This window comes from Tinamus guttatus, unplaced genomic scaffold (assembly GCF_059628265.1).
Source record: "Tinamus guttatus ecotype Peru unplaced genomic scaffold, ASM5962826v1 Tinamus_guttatus_pri_ptg000198l, whole genome shotgun sequence".
Classification (NCBI taxonomy): Eukaryota; Metazoa; Chordata; class Aves; order Tinamiformes; family Tinamidae; genus Tinamus; species Tinamus guttatus.
Genome location: NW_028288732.1, coordinates 2027518 through 2045788, shown reverse-complemented (window position 1 = coordinate 2045788; position 18271 = coordinate 2027518). Strand labels below are relative to the sequence as shown.

Genomic DNA, 18271 nt, shown 5'->3' with positions numbered 1-18271 from the left:
ATTCAATTCTTGTATTCTTGTGAAGGCAACAAACTATCTAGATGCCTCCCTGTTCAGGGCAGGCTCAGGATGTGTGAAAGCAGAGAGAAATGCCTTGCTGATGGAAGCAACAGGCTAGAAGACACCAGTACCTAAAACTTCCCAAGCTCTTATTTCACAAAGAGCTGGTTTTCTGCCACTAATGAGCCTGTGGGAAATATCATGCTTTAAGTTACAGCTAAAGGAATGTTTAACCACAGTGCAGGGATCACTGGTGAAACACACTGAGGTAAGTCCCTGCACAGTGGTGTCACACCAGGGAAATAAGAAAAGACAGAGCACAAGGAGAGAATAAGCCCTTCTTTGGCTGCAAAGGATGGGGTGGGAATCAAAGGCTGACAAGAGGTGTTGCAAGGGCAATCATCAAAGCAGCATAAGGATGATGGGTTGGGGCAGAAAAGCAGAAAGAGATGCACAGGCTGCCAAAGCAGCTCAGTTGGTGCTCTGCAGCCTGGGCACCTGTTCCACCCTCTGATGAGCTCCAGTGCAGTCTCTTTAACCAGGCTTTGCACAGAGGGGAGGGAATCACATTCAAGACGACACCCGCTGCCCTGCCTGCACCTACAGGCAGGGATCAGCACGGAATGATGCAGGAGGTTGTTTTCCACTACTACAGAAGAGCTCACCCTCCCCGGATTTAGGAGGGCTGAGTTAAGGTTACAAGGATTGCTGGTGCTCAGGTAGCTAGAGATACATTTTTTTTTTCTTTCGAAACAATGGTTTCTGAAGAGCAGCCTTTAATTTTGAGCAGTCGAGTGTCACAAGCCTTTCTGAGGTGAATTAGAAAGATGAATAAAATACATCCTTTTCTGTTAATTTTCTGTTAAGGCAAGCAAAAAAGCCTTCTGGAATTCAAGAGGCAGGATCAGAATGGCAAGGAACAAAAAAGAAAAAAAAAAAAACACAACCAAAAGGGGACTACCTGCAACATCACACATTGGGGCAAATTTATCCCTGGCAAAGTGCTGTTGAAATCAATGGAGCTGCATCTAACTCAACCTGCTGTGTAAAGACGAGTAGGAGACAAGTAGTAGCTTCCTATCCCCTCTCTGCACCTGCCCTGAAGCCAAGGAAGCTGATACCAGTGTAGAGCTGTAGCAGCACAGTGGCAAATCAGGTCCCAGGGAGGCTAGCTACATGCTGCACTTGCCACTGGAGCCAGTGTTTTAGAAACATTGTGAATTGGATTCCAATCACAGCTCCTAACACCTACCCAAATGAGTAGAAAAATAAATGGCAGCCCTACTTCTGCTCTTTAACCCCTTTCCACTACTTCTAAGGAATATTAAAACATATGCATAGTCTTTGGGTTTCTCTACACCTAAAGATTTGCTTAACAAGTCTCATAAAGACTTCTGCTTGGCCAAGAAACTGTTACCTAAACAACTGTCACATCCAACAACTATATCCTGCCTAGCATTGGAGTTTACGTGGTCCCTGAAACAGTGATGTTCACATCAAGAAATGGAATTAAAACCCAGTCTGAGATAGGGAGAAAAAAACCCAATTGATTCAATATTGGTAACTCAGGTTCGAGCGAGAATTTCACCTCACCCCTGGGTTCCCTTTGGGCTTAGTTGCAGGGAATGGTGTGGAAGTGGGACACAGCTGATACCTGCTCCCCAGAGCCCAGGCAGCCCTGCTCTTCTGCAGCAACAGAGCTGCTGGCCAGAGCAACACCTGCCTGTGTCAGCACGTAAAGAAATTACAGCCGACAGCTCTGTCCAACCCATCCTCAATCCTACACAGTCTAACACTGAACGAGAGCAGAGCACATCCAAACTGAGTAGATTTGCTTTCCAATTCTCCTCATTAGACTAGTGTGACCCACACAGGTTCTCCTCAGAGAGGTGAACTACTCCTGTGGTGTATGAAGGCATCTAGTCAGCTATAGCTCTGAAAGTCTTTCCTCTCTGTTAACCATTTGGAAAAACAGAGTATTCCTGGATGTGGCTAACCAGCTGATAACTAATGTCAGATATTAGAATGAAGACTTCATCACAGAGGAAGAAGGAAACAAGACTGTTCAAGGTGTGTCTTCTACAGGGTGTGGGAAGAACTTCCTGTGGGCTGCAATAGGGGCCACAGCAGCAATTTGTGGACAACTAAACCATCTAAAAAACATTTGCAGGCCCCATTCCCATCCCTCTCTTCCAAGCTGCCCAGAGATTCACCTTGCTCTAACAAGACATTCAGGAGCACTGCTCTCTGGCACGCCAAGGGGAAATGGGCTTTGCACAAGATCCACCCATGTGGCAGAATCACAGAAGTTCCCAGCACTTCTTGGGCTTTGCATGTTCATGCAGAAGGCTGAGGAGAAGACAGAGTCCCCCCACTCGATACAATGAAGAGCCTTAGATAACTAGCAAACAAACATCAAAACACTTTATGTCCTGCACAGTGTCATCCTGCCAACTATGATAGAAAAAAAATCTAACCATACCATTAAGGTTGCAGGTGTTACATGTATAGCTCGAGAGCATACTCCTATCAAATGGAGCACAAAGCAGGGCATGTGGCAAACAGCAGGCGAGAGACAAGCTGCTCTATTTGCAAACTACTGCCAAGGGTGGCATGTCATTGTACATAGCCTAGGTTCTCCATCTCATTCCTATACCGCTGTTCAGACACCTTGCTTTTATGCTGTTTGCTTTCTAAGTGCTGTCTGAACTCCATCTCCTCACTGGCCCCAGCATTGCACATGGAGCAGTAAAACTGGCCGCTGGGAGTGACACACATGGCCAGATCCCGAGGAATCCTCTGGCGTGAGCGGGGATTGAAGTAGGGACCTGCGGAGACAACAGAAAAGCCTGTTTATCTACAAGGCAGAGAAACTTGGCAGCTCAGCGACAACTTCTAAGGCTGACAAATTTTTAAAAGCAGCCAAAGATTACTTTATTTAACTGATTAGAATCCCATTCTTGTTTTCCCACACGACTTCTCCACTGAGAACCAGATTTACAAAGGGGGATCACACAGGGGACTGGTACGTGCTGATATTTTCCAAAGCACTAGAGTAGACTTAGATTCTTATTAGCAATCAACAGTGCCTTTAAAAACTATGAGTCTAATCATTTAAGTGATGACCCAATTCTTTTTTTTAAACCCTCTAATTCCAGAATTAGAGTGATCTTGTGAATGGAATAAACCTATCTCAGTTAAAATTAAATAATGTTGAGATATTTGGAAAAGATAAATCTTTTCAAAATTGATAGTGGCTGGTACGGTAAGATTAAATTGAGCTTCAGTGGCAGGGTTTTAGCTACTATGTGCTAGTAACACAACATAAAAGAGATGCTGATCTGGACACCATAAAACCCGCTTTCTATCATAAAAAAAAAAAGAGGCAAAGTTAGTATCTAACACCTGAGGAAGGATTCCAGGAACAGATGGTCTTAGAGGGAGGCTATCATGCTCTCTCATTCTGGACATGGGAGTGCAAGTACAGGTTGATGCGCTGCCGTAGGAGTCAAAGCACCTGGCTGCTCGCCAAGTAAATAAAGCAGGAAAATTGTCACCACTTAGAGCAGCATTGGAGACAGGCAGATGGTAAATTAAGTTACAAACTGAGAACCAAACTAACAAGCAGGCAGACGGAACAAAGAAGCTTTAGTAGCTGAGAAAATGTGAAACAGAGCTAGGGTCATTTCCTTTCATGTCCCCTTGCCGCTAAAACAGAGCTTAGACAGAGAAGACGACCAAATCTATCGAATATTCAGTCTATTCCTACTACAGGATGCAACAAATGAAAGCTCTGTTACCTGTGTTGTTCTGAACTGTATACATATTTCTTCTATTCTGCATCATCTTATATTCATTTCCTTCTTTCCTTGCTCTCCGTTTGCCTAGTTCTGATGCATCCCTGAAGATTAAAGAAATAAGAACAACTGCAATTCAGATTTTTCTAAGGAAAAACCTGCCAGAGACACTGCCACATGGTTTCAGAGCAGCCCGAGTGTGAAGTTGAACAATACCTACGAGAATGAGTTATTCTGTGCTTCTGCAAGACGCAGCCGCTTGGCATGATTCTTCCCTTGGTAATGAGCCTGTGCCACCGCCGGAGAACTGAACGAGGCGTCACAAAGCTTGCAGTAATCGTTCTCTGTGGCCAGGATCACTCTGCCACCTGGTTTACTGGATCCCATCTAGCAGCAAACGGAGAGACAGCATGTGAAACAAGAAGGTAACTCACTGAAATATTTGAATATCAAGGCTTCAGATCAACACTGTCTTTGTCAGGCAGTTAGCTGACACACACAGCTGGAATCAGAGCACACTGATCAGGACCCTTTGCCTAGTGCTCCCTAAACCACTTTCAGAGGTAAATTCAGCTTTCCTTGCTACAGCCTCCCAGATAATCTGCAAATTCCCTAAGGCCTATGCAAATCCCTGGCTTCAGATGGAGACAAAAGCAATCTGACTGCACACCCTGCACCTCTGCAATAGCCCCACAGGCCTGTGTGGCTATAACCCCCTCTACTATTGATTCCTGGCAGCTGAAAAACAATAATTTTTACACTGAGGAAGACCCACTAAAACGTAAAGGTGCTCCTCTCTCGTGTACCCATCACATGCAGCCTTCCCACAGCTCCCCTTTTCTCCATCATTCCCTGACCATACTAAGAGATAAAAGCAGCTGTGGAGCTGCCAAAGCTCTGACCCTTGTCCGGCAGGCAGGAGGAGACCTGGATGAGCAGGCACCCAGCAGCAACCGCTTTTCCTCAGTGTTTGTGTATCACCCAGAGAAAAGTGCTTTGTAAACAGTGCAGCAGCAGTGATTCATACTGCCGTGTCAGTGCTGCACCTGCCAAATCCGTTTTTTTCAGGTCTCCTTTGATGTTGTACAAGCTTACAGACTCACGTTCATTACAACACCAATCCTCACAAGGCTTCAGTGCAGCCTCCTTATTGCCATGAACCATCTCCAACACAAAGAGGAGCAGCTCATACCCCGGCTGGTGCAGCACTCATCTCCCAGCACCCGGGGCAGGAGCTAATGCCCTCTCAGGACTCAAATTCAATTCTGCAAGCCACAAAGTCCTTTAACATGGGACTAAGTCTCCCTCTGGTGGCTCTGGCACACATATCTGCCACTCTTAGGATAGACTTTTGTATAGATAGCAGAGACTTGTGCATTTTGAGGAGACAGTTCTGGTTCCTCGTGCACTCACATGCACGAGTCAGGGTAGCCATTAAGCTGCATGATAACCAGAACCCATAAACTCTAGAGAAAGAAAGATGTTTCTTTCACCTCTAAGACAGAAGTAATCTGAACTACAGAGGGAGCGATCCACTCACCCTGCACACAGGACAACCACTGCAAAAAAAGCTACACAGATAATAACTATAACAATAAATACTAGATAATAACTCTGAGCAGTGGGTGTAGAAGTATCAAAGCACTTTTCCACATAAGCTTCACTCGCACAATTGCGGGATGACTCCAAAGGGTGGGTGCCGCACCCTCATTTCCAAATCCAGCTCTAACAACACTGCTTTATGCCAGCCCTTGAGCAAACATCAGCAGCAGCACTTTGGGCTTACATAAGAATGAAAATATTTGCCATGCAGAAAGAGAACATTTCAAGTCCAATATTCTGCTGTGAAGGCAGATCAATATCTGCTTCTTCAAAGGAAAGTCTGCAGCTCACAACAGGCCACTTGCTCCATCCAAGAAAAACCCTTTCCAAATATCCACAGCAATCCTCAAAGCATAAGATCTACTTATTCCTATTGGGGGTTAGGTCACACACAAGCAGCATGATCTCAGTCACCCTCCCAGGCCTTACCTGGGCTGGCAGAGAGACAACCTGAGGCGGGGCAGGTTCAACCGAATTACTCATCCTGGCAGGTGCTGGACAGCTATTGGCAGCATAGTAGTTTCGGAGTTTCTTACTATGGTTTTTACCCTGAAAAGAGAAACCACATTACTTACTGTCCTAATAACAGTATCTTTCTTACACTGCACAGCAAAAGGACTCCAAAAATTAATGAAAAAGTGGCCATGAAGATAACACCTTAAAGGAGGTGTCCCTGAGAAGACAGCAACTCTCATCTTGACAGATGGTGGCATCCTCCCTTGTCTCCGGTTTGCCTAGCACCTGGCACAACTGGGCCTCATTTTCAGCCAATTTTCTCAAATTAGAAGGGCAAGAATTACTTCCATTCCACTTCACTTTACACCAATGCTTTGTATTTTAAATGTGAAATGGTAATTGTTTTGCACAGGCTTAAGCACAGACACACACACTGCTCCATATTTTATCTTCCAATCAAGAAAATAAGAGTGTATTTCAGTTCAGTGCTTTGAAAACTTCGGAGGTGGGTAAGAGGATGTGTATGTCTGAAGCTGTATGCATAAATGCAAATTACATCTTTTACTATAAATACATTTCCCCTGTCTCATAAGAGGAACACCAAAAAAAAAATGTTAAGCTGTAACAGTAACTCAGGCTAATCCTTAATGAGTAGGACACCCTTTTCTCAGGACAGAGATGCTTGAGGGTTTGGCCTGGTGGCCTCAGGACAGCCATGGCCTTGGATGTGCTGGTAAAGAAAGTTACTGCCTCCAAAACTCATGCAAAAACTGCACCAGGTAGAAAATGCAGTGGTAAAAAGGGGCACTTTCAACGTGCCAGCAAAGCAGCATATACAAGAATTCTCTAACCTACTTCAGACAGGCCAATCAGACCAGCTTGTACAAACTTAATTGCTGGTTGGAGCTGGCCCAAGTGATGTTGTCCAAAGCAGATGAGAGGTTGCAAAAATGGCCCTGACGGCAGATCTGTGATATTGATAACCTTTAGTAGAGGGTGGCAATGAACACATGGCAGCTGACCCCTTTCCCAATGGTACAGATGGGTCCAGCAGACAGAGAGCATCTATCCAAGACTTACAAAATCAAGTCTGTGGAAACAGAAGTTCATTTTTATTGCATTTCATTTTATTTTATTACAGGGTATTGATAGAGAACAGGTCATGTAAAACAGATTAAAAACAAACAAACAAAAAAAACACAAGAACGTCCCTTTTCAACTGTGCTATCTTAGTACTACCTCTCTGTTCCTGCAGACAGTTTTTGCACCATGCTCCACGTCTGAACAACCAGCCAATTCAAGTGGAGTGAAGATATGACTACAGAGCACTGCAAGCCACAGCTTCCAATCCAACAAATACAACACAGGCAGCTTCGCATGAGCCCTCTCAGAGGCTGCTGTTGGCCACAACCACCCCAATGTAGCACTCAAAAACAGACCTCAGAAGTTAAATCAGTCCCCGTGCATTAGTCCACACCTATCTCTGTGCTACCAGAGCAAGCAGGAGCTTGCACAGGTGGCTCTGAGCAAGCTGTGGTGGCAGCAGCTCCACAAGCTGTGCCTGCTGCTGCTCTCCTTACCTGGTAATGAGCCTGGGCTTGCTGGGCCGAATTCAGAGTGACATTGCAAAGCTTACAGCACAGAGGCTTGCATAGCTCCTCCAGTATAGGGTCCTGCTCCACAACCTTTGGGAGCTCTTCTTCTTGTGTGTGATGAAAGGAAGGCCCCAGTCCGACAGATTTTGGCGGGGACAGTGGCGAGTTGGCCCTCGGCCTTGTAGCCACTGACATAGGAAGAGATGAAGGCTTCTCGGGATGAGGAAGAAATCCTGCTTGCTGTAGAAGAATCATTGGCCAGGAAGACTAGGAGCACGTTACTTCTGAAGGAACAGCAGTCATCTGCAGACCTAGACCAGAAAGAACAAATGCTAAAAAAACCATCATCGGCTGAAGCATCAACAACCCAGACCTTGGCAGCTTCTGCAGCTTCAGCATCTCTACTTTATGTCCTTTTACAATGCCACATGGGTGTAAAATGTCACTTTTTTACACTTTGACTAACAGGACCAGCAGCATCCTAGAGAGCCGGGACCAAACTTAAGAAGTATGTATTGAAATCCACTGAAATATAGTTATCAGCACCCTATGACACCCTTCTGGACACGCAAAAATTCCCAAGAAACCACAACATTGACCCAGAAGGCGATACAGAATGCACACCCAACTGCTCAAGGATGTGACCCACAACCCAGCACACAAAGCTGCGGTAAAGGGAACGACAGGGACACAACCGTTGGCTGCATCCTCCTTTTAGAGTAAATCCGTATCTGTCCCAACAGCAGTATTTGTTTCCAGACAAGCAACCCAGCCTGGCCAAGAACCCCCACGGGTAAGGAAATGTCCTTCTCCTGTTCAAGGATCACTGTACCGGGTGCCTAGCCTGCAACCATTTGACCCGTGTCTCCGTGCTGATCCACACTGCATCCCCTTGAGCGCCATTATTGCAGAGACATTGCAGTATCAGTCCCTGGAAAGGACTCCTTTCCAGACATTCAGAAAAGAATGTTTCTTCCCCAAACCACTGACAGTCTAACAACAATCTCACGCTCTAAGATATAAACAAATATCATACATTCTTTTTATAGACAGCTATAAAATACATTCACATACGCTCAAATATTTCTCCCTCCCCTCCAAATAATCACATAGACCCTCCTGAGGAAAAGTATTCTGAAGTTAACTATCTCAAGTAAGTCAACAAAAAGCAGGGGAGTGGGAGAGGACTCGAGCACACCTTGTCGTACACAGTCAGCCTCCGAGGGCTCTCCTCCCAGCGCCTCCATGGTCTTGCTGAATGACCTTGAGCTATTTTCTCAGTGCTTCCTTTACAAACTATAACGACGCAACATTTAAAGCTGTATCTTCCTCTTCTGCAAGAATGGAGAGCTTATTCCATATTAACCTTTATTCAATTATTTCTGAGTTAATTCGAGTTCACAGAAGTACCCCTATATTCCAGCAGTGGGTTCTAAGAAGCTTAATTAGTTTATAAATCACATCTAAAGCCCGGGATGAACATTCCTACAATAACGCAGAGCAGTAATATTATGAATCAAAGCACCGCTACTTTTGTTCTTATCTGCTTCTTATCACAGCAGATGCTGTTCACTGTCACACCGGGCTAGAGAGGAGGGTTGTCTTGGCCTTTGCAGATCACTTTCAGCTAAGACAGCCCCTGTAGCTACCACGTTTATGGCACAGGCTTTGTTAAATTAAATAGCGACTCACGTACACTTCTGAAAATAAGGGACTTCTAGAATGTTACCGGAAAGGTAAGTGAAATTACACCTAAGGACTTTGTTCCTAAAATGTTTTTGAAAATAGAATTTGACTTCAAAAAAAAAAAATTGGAACGTGGAAAAGCGGATACCGTTTATCTGGGATAACTTTCAGGATTTTCAATGTGCTAAAATTAGTAGGAAACAGATACCTTGCTACATTTACATTCTGCAAAAATCTGAGTTTATGTCTGCATTTTAAGATAATGCATTACCTTTGAAAGTCTGGCCCTAGAGAGGTCTATGTTATATCAAAAAGAAAAAACAAACAAGTGCAATTAAAGGATCAAAGGGACAAAAGCCCTTCTGAAATTTTTACCTCTAAAGCTACTACTCTTTGCTTTTGCAAGGCTCCAGTAAACATTCCTGTAAACAGCTCAATCAAACCTGTTCCCCATGCAAAACTTGAACTAACCAAAGCTCTAACGTTTTCTAAATAGAGCCAGCTTTCATAACGTAAGATTGCAGGCAATTCAACCATTCCTGAAAACTAAAGAAGGGGAAGAGTACATATGGCTTTGAGGAAAAGACAACCTTTTAAGTTAGCTAGAACTAATGTTCTAATAGTGTCCCCACAGGCGAGATACTGGAAATTCAGTGAACACTATCCCTAACATGAACCAAACCTTGACCATAAACCAAAACCAGCCTCATGAAAAATTAACTGAAACAAGATCAAAGGAATCCACCATAAGGAAGAAATAAAGAAATGGGACGAAAAAGTAACAATTAGGAAGGCAAAGTTTGTTTTACAAGACAAATTTTGAGAGGAAAAAACAGTTTTAAAAGTGAGCCTAGGGAAACACAGATGCTAGCATAGACTGTAATCAGCCAGAAAACATCTCTCCTGCTGCAATTAGGATAGGAAATTCTTCCAAAATATGAGTGCAATAACATCACTATTAAGCCCTGCTGGAATAAAGGCGACCATTAAGCTGTATGAATTCTGTAGTTTTACCTAACTGCTCTCCTGCCTAGCACAGGTTTTTCTGGTTAAGCACAACTATGGAAAAAAAATCTTCAGTCTCCACAAGTCAAACCCTGTAGATAGCTCAGCGGGGCCACCAGTGGAACAAGGTTACATTCATCATGGTTAAACATATCAGAATGCAGGGGCTATTAAGGCAATTTAGATCAACCATACAATTTCAGTGCTTTACTCCATTAACACTATGGGCCTCTTACCTCAGAATGGGAGAAAATTCTAGCCAAATACTTCGTACAGCCACATCAAGGGATCTAGAGTAAATGGCAACCAGAATCCTTTTGCCTGAGTTCACAGGCGAGTTTGTGGCACCAAGTCTTCCATGGACAGCTGTCACGGATAGGGTTTGCCATGCAAGAGAGAGGGCACAGCGCTAACCTCAACCGCCTTCATGGGGAAAAAGAGTTAATTTCACATACTCTAAGAAACAGTGCATGATCTTACAATGGAAGACTCTTTATGTAAATGCAGGTCTAAAGTTAAAATTGAGGCTGCATATGCAATTAAAATTGCATATGCAATTTTAATGGTCTTCTCACGGCAATCTTTCATCAATGGAATCGCTCAAGTTACATTCCTTTTCTGGGGTCTTAGAAAGCCAAGAAAAAAAAAAAAAGTTTACTTAAGTACTCCTACACCACTGAACGCTCATCACTACAGACACCCTATACAGGACACCTTCATTTTCTCCTTTATGTTCACATACAAAGCTGCAAAACTTGTCTTCTGTGGAGCAGCAGGAGAAGGCTGCACCTCCCTCCCCAGGGCTCCCGGGCGGCAGCACAGGTGGCTGCAGGGCAGGGTGAGGGCCCCGCAGCCCCTGGGTTGCCCCTTAGCTCCCTGCCGTGCTAGGACAGTTTCCCCTGCCTGCCAGGCTGCAGGGGGGACAAGCACTCAGTTGTCTGTCAGGGCACCACAGAGAGCAGGGACGGTCCCAAAGGAGGGGTCTGTGCCCTGAGGGCCAGGGTATGGTACCGGTACCACATGGGTGTTGGCAGCAGCAATGGGAAGAACGGTGGCCAGGGCTTAGACCCGGTCACCTCCTGGTTGGATTCCAGCATAGTGTGACCCTCCTTGGCCACAGATGCAGCTCACAATGATACTTCTCTGTGACACAAGGCAATTTCACAGAAATCTGCTTTTAACAGCTCATAAACCAGCAGAAGTACCTAATAACAGCAATGAAAGTTTATATTAATGAAGAGTTGCTTTGTTCAAGACAGGGAACGTTTCTTCTCGAGTTGACTTGTGTCTCATGGCCACTGTCACCAGGGAATACAGCTTTCCCAGGGAACACACCTGGGGCCAAAGGCTGAGCCTGGAAGGCAGGGTCACCATTAAAGGCCACAGAACTGAAGTGCATTAAAACAAGGATATACATTTTATACATACATATATACCTACCCATACACGCACCATGGCCCTCCAGCCGCCCTGGCACCCTGAAACAGAGGGGCGCTCGGTACCTCTTATGCCGGGTTGGGTATCAGAAGAGGGGTGCAACCCTATCCCCTCCCTCCCATCAAACTCTTACGCGGAAATAAAACGGAAAAAAAATGCAAAAGAAGCAGGATTTGAGCCAGAAACGAGGACACGCATATACATAAATATACACACGCACACATATATAATATATACGTATAGATAGATATACATACGCGCGCTCACTCACCGCAGCGCCCCGCGCGGCCCCAGCCCAGACCCGCCGCTCCCCGCGGCCGCCGGAGCGCGGGGCTGCCGGACGCCAACGGCGGCAGCCGCAGGAAGTGACGCCAGCGCGGCGGCCGCCGGGGGGCGGGGCTTCCTGCCGCAGGGGACGCTGAGTCCCCGCCCTCCCGCATCCCAAACGCTCCCGTTTTCCCTCCTTTCAGCGCGGACGTTTCCAGGGGTTTCTCCCGTTCTGCCTCGCGCCGGGCCCCTCGGCGAGGGGGAGGCTGCCCCGGTGACGCCGTCACATCCTGTCTGGCCCCGCGCCCGCTCCTGGCGTCTTTTCTTGGAGTGAGGATAAACGAAAATCGCCAGCACTGGCAGGAGAGGGGGGACGTGGGGGCCTCCCCGGTTAATCGCGCAGCTTCCCCCCCGGCGCCTCCTTCGTGACACGTGTCGTGTCCCGTCCGCTGCCCAAGCGAGCGGAGCAGCCCCGGCTCGCCCTTCGCATCCCCACAAACCAGCACCGCCGCTGCGAGCACTTTACGCGTTCACTCATGCGGCTTTTCTCACTTGTAAGCGCAGCCATTGGGCCAGTTTGCTTTTTAACAACCGCTAGTTCCTCACGGGGCAGTCTGGCTGCACCGGCAGCCCCGCTCTCGGCGGAGCCCTCGGAAATGCCCAAACGGGGCGGCCCGGGCGCCGCTCCCGGAGCCGCCGCCTCCCCGAGGGGGGCGGCCCGTGACGTCACCGCGCCCCGAAGGCTCGTCCCGCGCACGCGCACTTCTCCTTCCCCCGCGGCGCGCGCCCGCCTTCCCGTTCCGCCCACGGGCGCCATCCCCATCCGGGGTCAGGCTCCGCTCCCTTCCTGTTATTGCCGAGCGGGAGGCGGCCCTCGCGGGAGCCGCCGCCGCTTCCGCCCGCGCCCAGCGCAGCGGCCGGGGCCGGCGCGGGGGCTGCGAGCGGCGGAGCCCGCGCCCAGGTGAGCGCGGCGCGGGGTGGGCCTCGGGGCCGGCTCCCTCCTCGCGAGGGCTTTGGGGCGGACGGGCGGGAGGGGCAGCCCGCGGGCGCCTCGCTGCTTCCCCCGCGGCAGCGGCTGCGGGCGGCGCGGCGGGAAGGAAGTGGCGCCCGGCGGGGAAAGTCGCCGCGCGCGCCGGGATTTGTGTGAGGACGCTGAGCGCCTTCGGGCTGCTCGTAACGGAGTAACGGAGCGCGGGGAGCCCCGCGCTGCCAGAGCCGCTGCCCGCTCCGTGCCGGCGGCGCCGGCGGCGCTCGGGGCTCCCCTCCCGCTGGCGGAGCGGTCACCGCGGTGGCATCGTGCAGTTCTGCTGCCTGTGGAAACACAGCGGTGCGTTTTACCCGTTTTGTGCCTTCTTAGCATGTGCCTTTTCCTGCCGTTAAACGTGATACTGCTGTTTCTCACTAGCACTTCCATACTTTGCATTCATTAGAAATCTCTGACGCAATTAATACAAACAGTGAGGCTTCTTTTGGTGTTTTTCCTTTTACCATTTTCAATATTCCTAAAGTTATGAAGCTATTACAGCTGTTACTTTTGTTGTTTTGCAGGTGCTTTTCTTAGTGTGGTTTCTTGTAGACTGTAGCAGTGGGTGGAAGAGGCTGTTTAAAAACAGTGTGTGTTCAGAATAAGCTTGAGGAAAGTGTATGTTTAGAAGAGCAAAGTTCTGGTTATACAACTTTGCTTGAGTTTCTTCTACCTATAAGCATCTGCAGGGAGCTGGTAGAGGACCAATAAAGTGAATTCTGGACCCAAATTTCCAACAATTAAAATAATAGGTAAAGAATTGAATTCAGGTTTGTGTCTGTTGCCTGCTTGCCCACTTTCAACTCAGCTTCAAGCTGCAGCAGCCTTTGGAAGTGTTTGTGCTGGGTAAGGGTGGGGAAGTTCCTAACTTTATCTGAATCGTTATTTATCCCTTCCCTGCCTCTTCCAACTTTCAGGGATCTCCTGGTAGTGATTGCTTCTATAGTGCAATTCTGCAGTGCAGTCCTGCAATGAAAAGTCTGCCTCTTGTTGCACATAAACATCATTAGTTCCCAGGATTATTCCAGGGCGATAGGATTTAATGGCTTGTCTGCTGCAGGGAGAACAGAGTAAAAGAACTCCTCTGAAATAAGCCCCCTGTGAATATCAAGTTTCACAATAAGTAACTTTATTCTGAAGCACTAACCACAACAAGCTTTTCCAGAGTAATTACTTGGATGCATATTTTAGCCAGTATTCCCACGTAGACAAACCCCTCATCAACTCAGCATGTGGTGGTTACAGAAGAACTTATGAAACGACACATTTTTGTGTGTGTATGATCTCTGAGAGATTCTACTTTTTCAATACATAAATAGACAATAGGCAATAAATAGAGCAGTTCCAGAGCTGCAATTGATGCTCCTCTATTGAAACTGAGGTCCTGTATTTTATATGTCTTAACTTGGTGTCCTGCTCAGCGATGTGGAGGCAGTGTTTCATGCTTTCCAAAGACACCTGTAAGTGCTGAGTTGAGCACACAACTAAATCCTGCCTGGATGTTTAGCTGTTCTTTCACTTCAAACTGTCATGTTGATAATGACAAAATTGTTTGCAGCCTGTTATTGCTTGCTTGCACCGATAACGAAACTGAAGCTTCTGTGGGGAGCATTCTTTAGAAAGGGTGCTGTTTACAAACAAAATGTGCTTTACTGGAAGCCATAAAGCAGTTCAGGACTTAGTTAACTGTTTCCCAGACAGTCAGACTATTGCTGCTTTTGAAGGCAGATGGGAGGTAGGTTTTTCCTGTGTAGCTGATCCTAAAATTTGCTGGAAGGTCTAGAATGATATATGAAAAATACTGGTTATTCCTTCGATAGGAGGAAGCTTGTTTTCTTTTTTTCTTTTTTCTTTTTTTTTTTTTTTTTTTTTTTTTTAACTTTGATACTGGTGAGCAAACACTCAAAACTCCATGTTAGGATTTGTAACTGGAGTGGGAATAGTACTGCAGAGTTTGTCTTTCCAGTTTAGTCTTAAAATTCTGTCTAAAGATGATTTTTGGCTTATTACAGTTTTATAATTATTGGAAGAACTCTATGAGATGTCATGAATCTCGCAGATGAGAAAAACAGCCTATGTGTATGTTTGCAGTGTGTGTGATGGAGTTGGAAGAGGAGCGTTAGGGACAGAATAAGTACTCTGGCAAAACGGAAAAAATAAGATTTGCAGCTTGAAGTGTATAATGAGGTAGGTTAGTATGTGTGGGGTTTTTTTTATTTTTTTTATTTTTTTTGTATGTTTTACCTTTGTCAGCAATCCAGGCACTGCATTTCATACTACTTTTTGTCTGTTTTTAAAAAGCCAGGCATGAAGTTGCTCCAAATTGTGGTGCATGTTTCAAGCTGTATCTATGACTGGAAGAGGCAACAAAAGTATTTATGCTAAAACTGAACTTCTAAGTTGAATGTGTCATATCAAAGAGTTGTTACAAGGTTTTCTTTCTAGTATCTCAACCCAAACTTGAGCAGCAGAGAGAGAGAGAAAATAAAATTGTTTCTAATGATACTTATTTGGGCAACAAACATTCGAAGTGTTTGGAATGTGGGGTTGGTCCATATCACCTCCAAAGATTCCTTTCAGTCTTGTTTATTCTGTAATTTTATTTCTAAATAATTAATGACAGGTTAAATGAAATAGAAATAACCTCCTTACATGTTGACTGTTTTTCAATAATTTCTTTTCTTTTTTCTTTTAACTTGGGGGATAAGGAAAAAATGAAACCACCATGAAACCCAACTTTTTTTTTTTTTTTGGCGTTGCATTTTCATAAGCTTGCTTTCATCTAGAAAGGTACTGCTGTAGTTAATTCTGGATACAGACAGGCGGCCTAACAATTCCATATATTTCAAACCCCACAATATGAAGGGCATTGGAATTCATGATTTTTATTCTCAGTCAATAACATACTTACTTTACCATAGTAAATGGAGGGGAGTAAAAGAGCTTGGCATGCATGGTTGACATTTACTGGTTATGTGTATACTTTGTTCTTGAGGTCGGGTATTGGAATATACAGACACAAAATTGAAGGAGAGAATGATGGAAGACATGTAGAGCTCAACAAAAAGTGTAAATTACTACTTATATAGTCTAGTTCATTAGTTTAAGAGTTGGGTCAAACAGAATTCTAGGTTCAACCATCTTTTTCATGTCCCTTGTCTTTTTACCAGTTAGGAATACTCAGAGGTGGTGTAGTTTTGGGCGACTGATAAGGTGTATTCTTTAACCTACATCCTAATTTATTTAATGTAGAGAGACTGCTTTTCTCTGGCAGTTTCACTTACAGCTTCTGGTTAATAAAAGACTTATAAATACTTGCAAATGTAACTTCTGACTGTTGTGAACCACCACTTCAGCATGTCTGTCAGATATAGGAGACTTAATGAATCAGCTCAGACTTACTGTAAAGTTCTCTGCAACTTTGAGACAGCTGAGTCACATTATTGGCTGTACATTTTGATCCTCTCCTAAAGCAAAGAAATGTAGAGGAACATCCCTTCGGCGCTCCTCAAGGTCCAAAGTGAAAAGGAAGGAAGAGAGCTGGAAGGTTGCCTCCTAGATTGTACAACATGTCTAAAATATTATCTTAACTGACCTTGTTATTTACTTACTAATTATTGAAGGGGCAAGCCATTCAGTGGTCACATAGCTGACTTCCCAGTGACACAGGTACAAAGACACTCGAGTTACTCCCTAGTCAGCGTCTCAGCCTTAGTCTTGGCCGTTTCTGTTGAGGGCATCTAGATGGAGATACTAAGCAAAGAAAAATTAAAAAGTGATATCTCTTGCAGTTTAGGTGGAATTTTGCCTTTATCTTTGCAAAGGCACCTGTAGATGAGCTTACTGTCAAAGGTGGAGTTGGTTTTTTTTTTTTTTTTTTTTAAAAAAAAAAGGCAAACCAGCTATTTCTGGCATTTCAGAATTAAGAATGCACTATGTTTATTCAGCCTGTAAAATAACGATATCGATGATTCAGAACAATGCAAAGTCTTTTGCTGGTAGTTAATGTGGTAATGAATTCCCCCTCTTCAGTGGGTTCCAGGACTATTCCTCATCATAACTCCTCATGTTTACTTGCATCGTGGTTCTTCCAGAAACAAAGATTAAGCCTTATGATCAGTTTGCAACTGTTATCTGGGAAAACAGTGTCTTAATCATTTGTTTAGCCCTGAGTCCTTGTGGAGGATATTACCTCTGCTTTATATATAAATATATAAATGTGTGTGTATGTGTACACACATGGAATTATTCATTGTTGCAGTCTAATTCCTTCCTTCAGATATTAACAGAGTAAAACAAAGAAACAACCTGTTCTTGAACATCTTCAAGAGGGCAAGAAGCCCTCTTTGTTAGTGAGAAAAGAACATGCTCAGGATTCAGCATCTCATCTGAGACTAATCAGTCATAGGTAGAAATACCTGTCTGTTCTGTGATCAGCATGTAATAGTTTGAACAGAATTTCCTGTGTCTTGAGGCTTTGTGACCTCTCACTTTGTAGAAAAATGAAGCCAATCACTGCACAGATACAAGAGAACTAAGCACAGAAAATAGGGTACTGCAAGTACAAATAAAATAAGAAGGAGCAGAGAATAAAGACTGGTTACCAAGTAAGAGAGTAGGGATGAGTTCTTTCTTTCTTAAACTTATCATCTGCATCTTGCATGGTGTGATGTGTTGTTATCAAACCTAGGTGCTTGTGCCATTTAATTAACATTTCATTAAGTCCAGAAAATACTAACTGGGCTGCTGACAGCAGGCATGGTTTTGACAACTCAAGTTAATAGCACTAATGTAAAGAAAAGTTTCTAGGTAGCTTTCTCATGAGGACAGGGAAATAAATAATTTCCCTCCAAACAATACTGTAAACTAAGATTCCCCCCCATCTCTTTTTTTTTTTTTTTTTTTTTTTTGTGGCCAATAAGCTACAAAATCTAACATATCACTCATTCTTTTCTACAAACTGCTTTTTTAGGGATCATGTTCTCAGCTATGACTGCGGTAATCAGCAAATGCTATGGCTGAATAGCGTTGTAGCTAGAATATGTCTAGAATAGTTTCAAAAAGGTTCATATGGATGTTGAGCAACCATTTTCACTTATCAGTTTATCAAGGCAGTCTCCACTGGTGGGAGGAAAGTGATTAATACAATGTATGTCATCTTCTTGCAATTACATGCTGTCACTTCTGTGAAATCTCCTTCAGTTTTGCCATGAGGTACTGTGGAAGAACACTTGTCCCGAGAAAACCTTTAGCATGCAAATGGAAGAGCTAATTTTTAGCGACCCAGACAGGCTGAATAGTTTTGATTGTGGTGTGTAATTGAGGATGTGTTCAAATAGCCTGTGAATGGCTTCTTAGCCTAGCAGGTCAGTCACAAAGATGAATTTATTTTTTAAAAAATA

General features: G+C 44.9%; 1 protein-coding gene across 1 annotated transcript; it reads right to left on the bottom strand.

Annotated features, from left to right (window-relative positions):
• Positions 1-620: 620 nt before the first annotated feature.
• On the bottom strand, positions 621-7776 carry ZMAT3 (zinc finger matrin-type 3). The gene is made up of 5 exons (XM_010215786.2): positions 7436-7776; positions 5829-5948; positions 4018-4184; positions 3801-3901; positions 621-2828 (listed from the first exon to the last, which is right to left on the bottom strand). Exons 1-5 carry the CDS (start codon positions 7703-7705, stop codon positions 2617-2619), a joined length of 870 nt encoding a protein of 289 aa, XP_010214088.2. The 5' UTR covers positions 7706-7776; the 3' UTR covers positions 621-2616.
• Between the last annotated feature and the right edge of the window lie 10495 nt (positions 7777-18271).

Coding starts and splice junctions, on each gene's coding strand:
- ZMAT3 (XM_010215786.2), bottom strand. CDS start 7,705: ATGATTCTTCTACAGCAAGCAGGATTTCTTCCTCATCCCGAGAAGCCT. Junction 4,185..5,828: donor TTGTCTCTCTGCCAGCCCAG/GTAAGGCCTGGG, acceptor GTTTGCTGCTAG/ATGGGATCCAGTAAACCAGG. Junction 2,829..3,800: donor TACAGTTCAGAACAACACAG/GTAACAGAGCTT, acceptor TTGTCTCCGCAG/GTCCCTACTTCAATCCCCGC.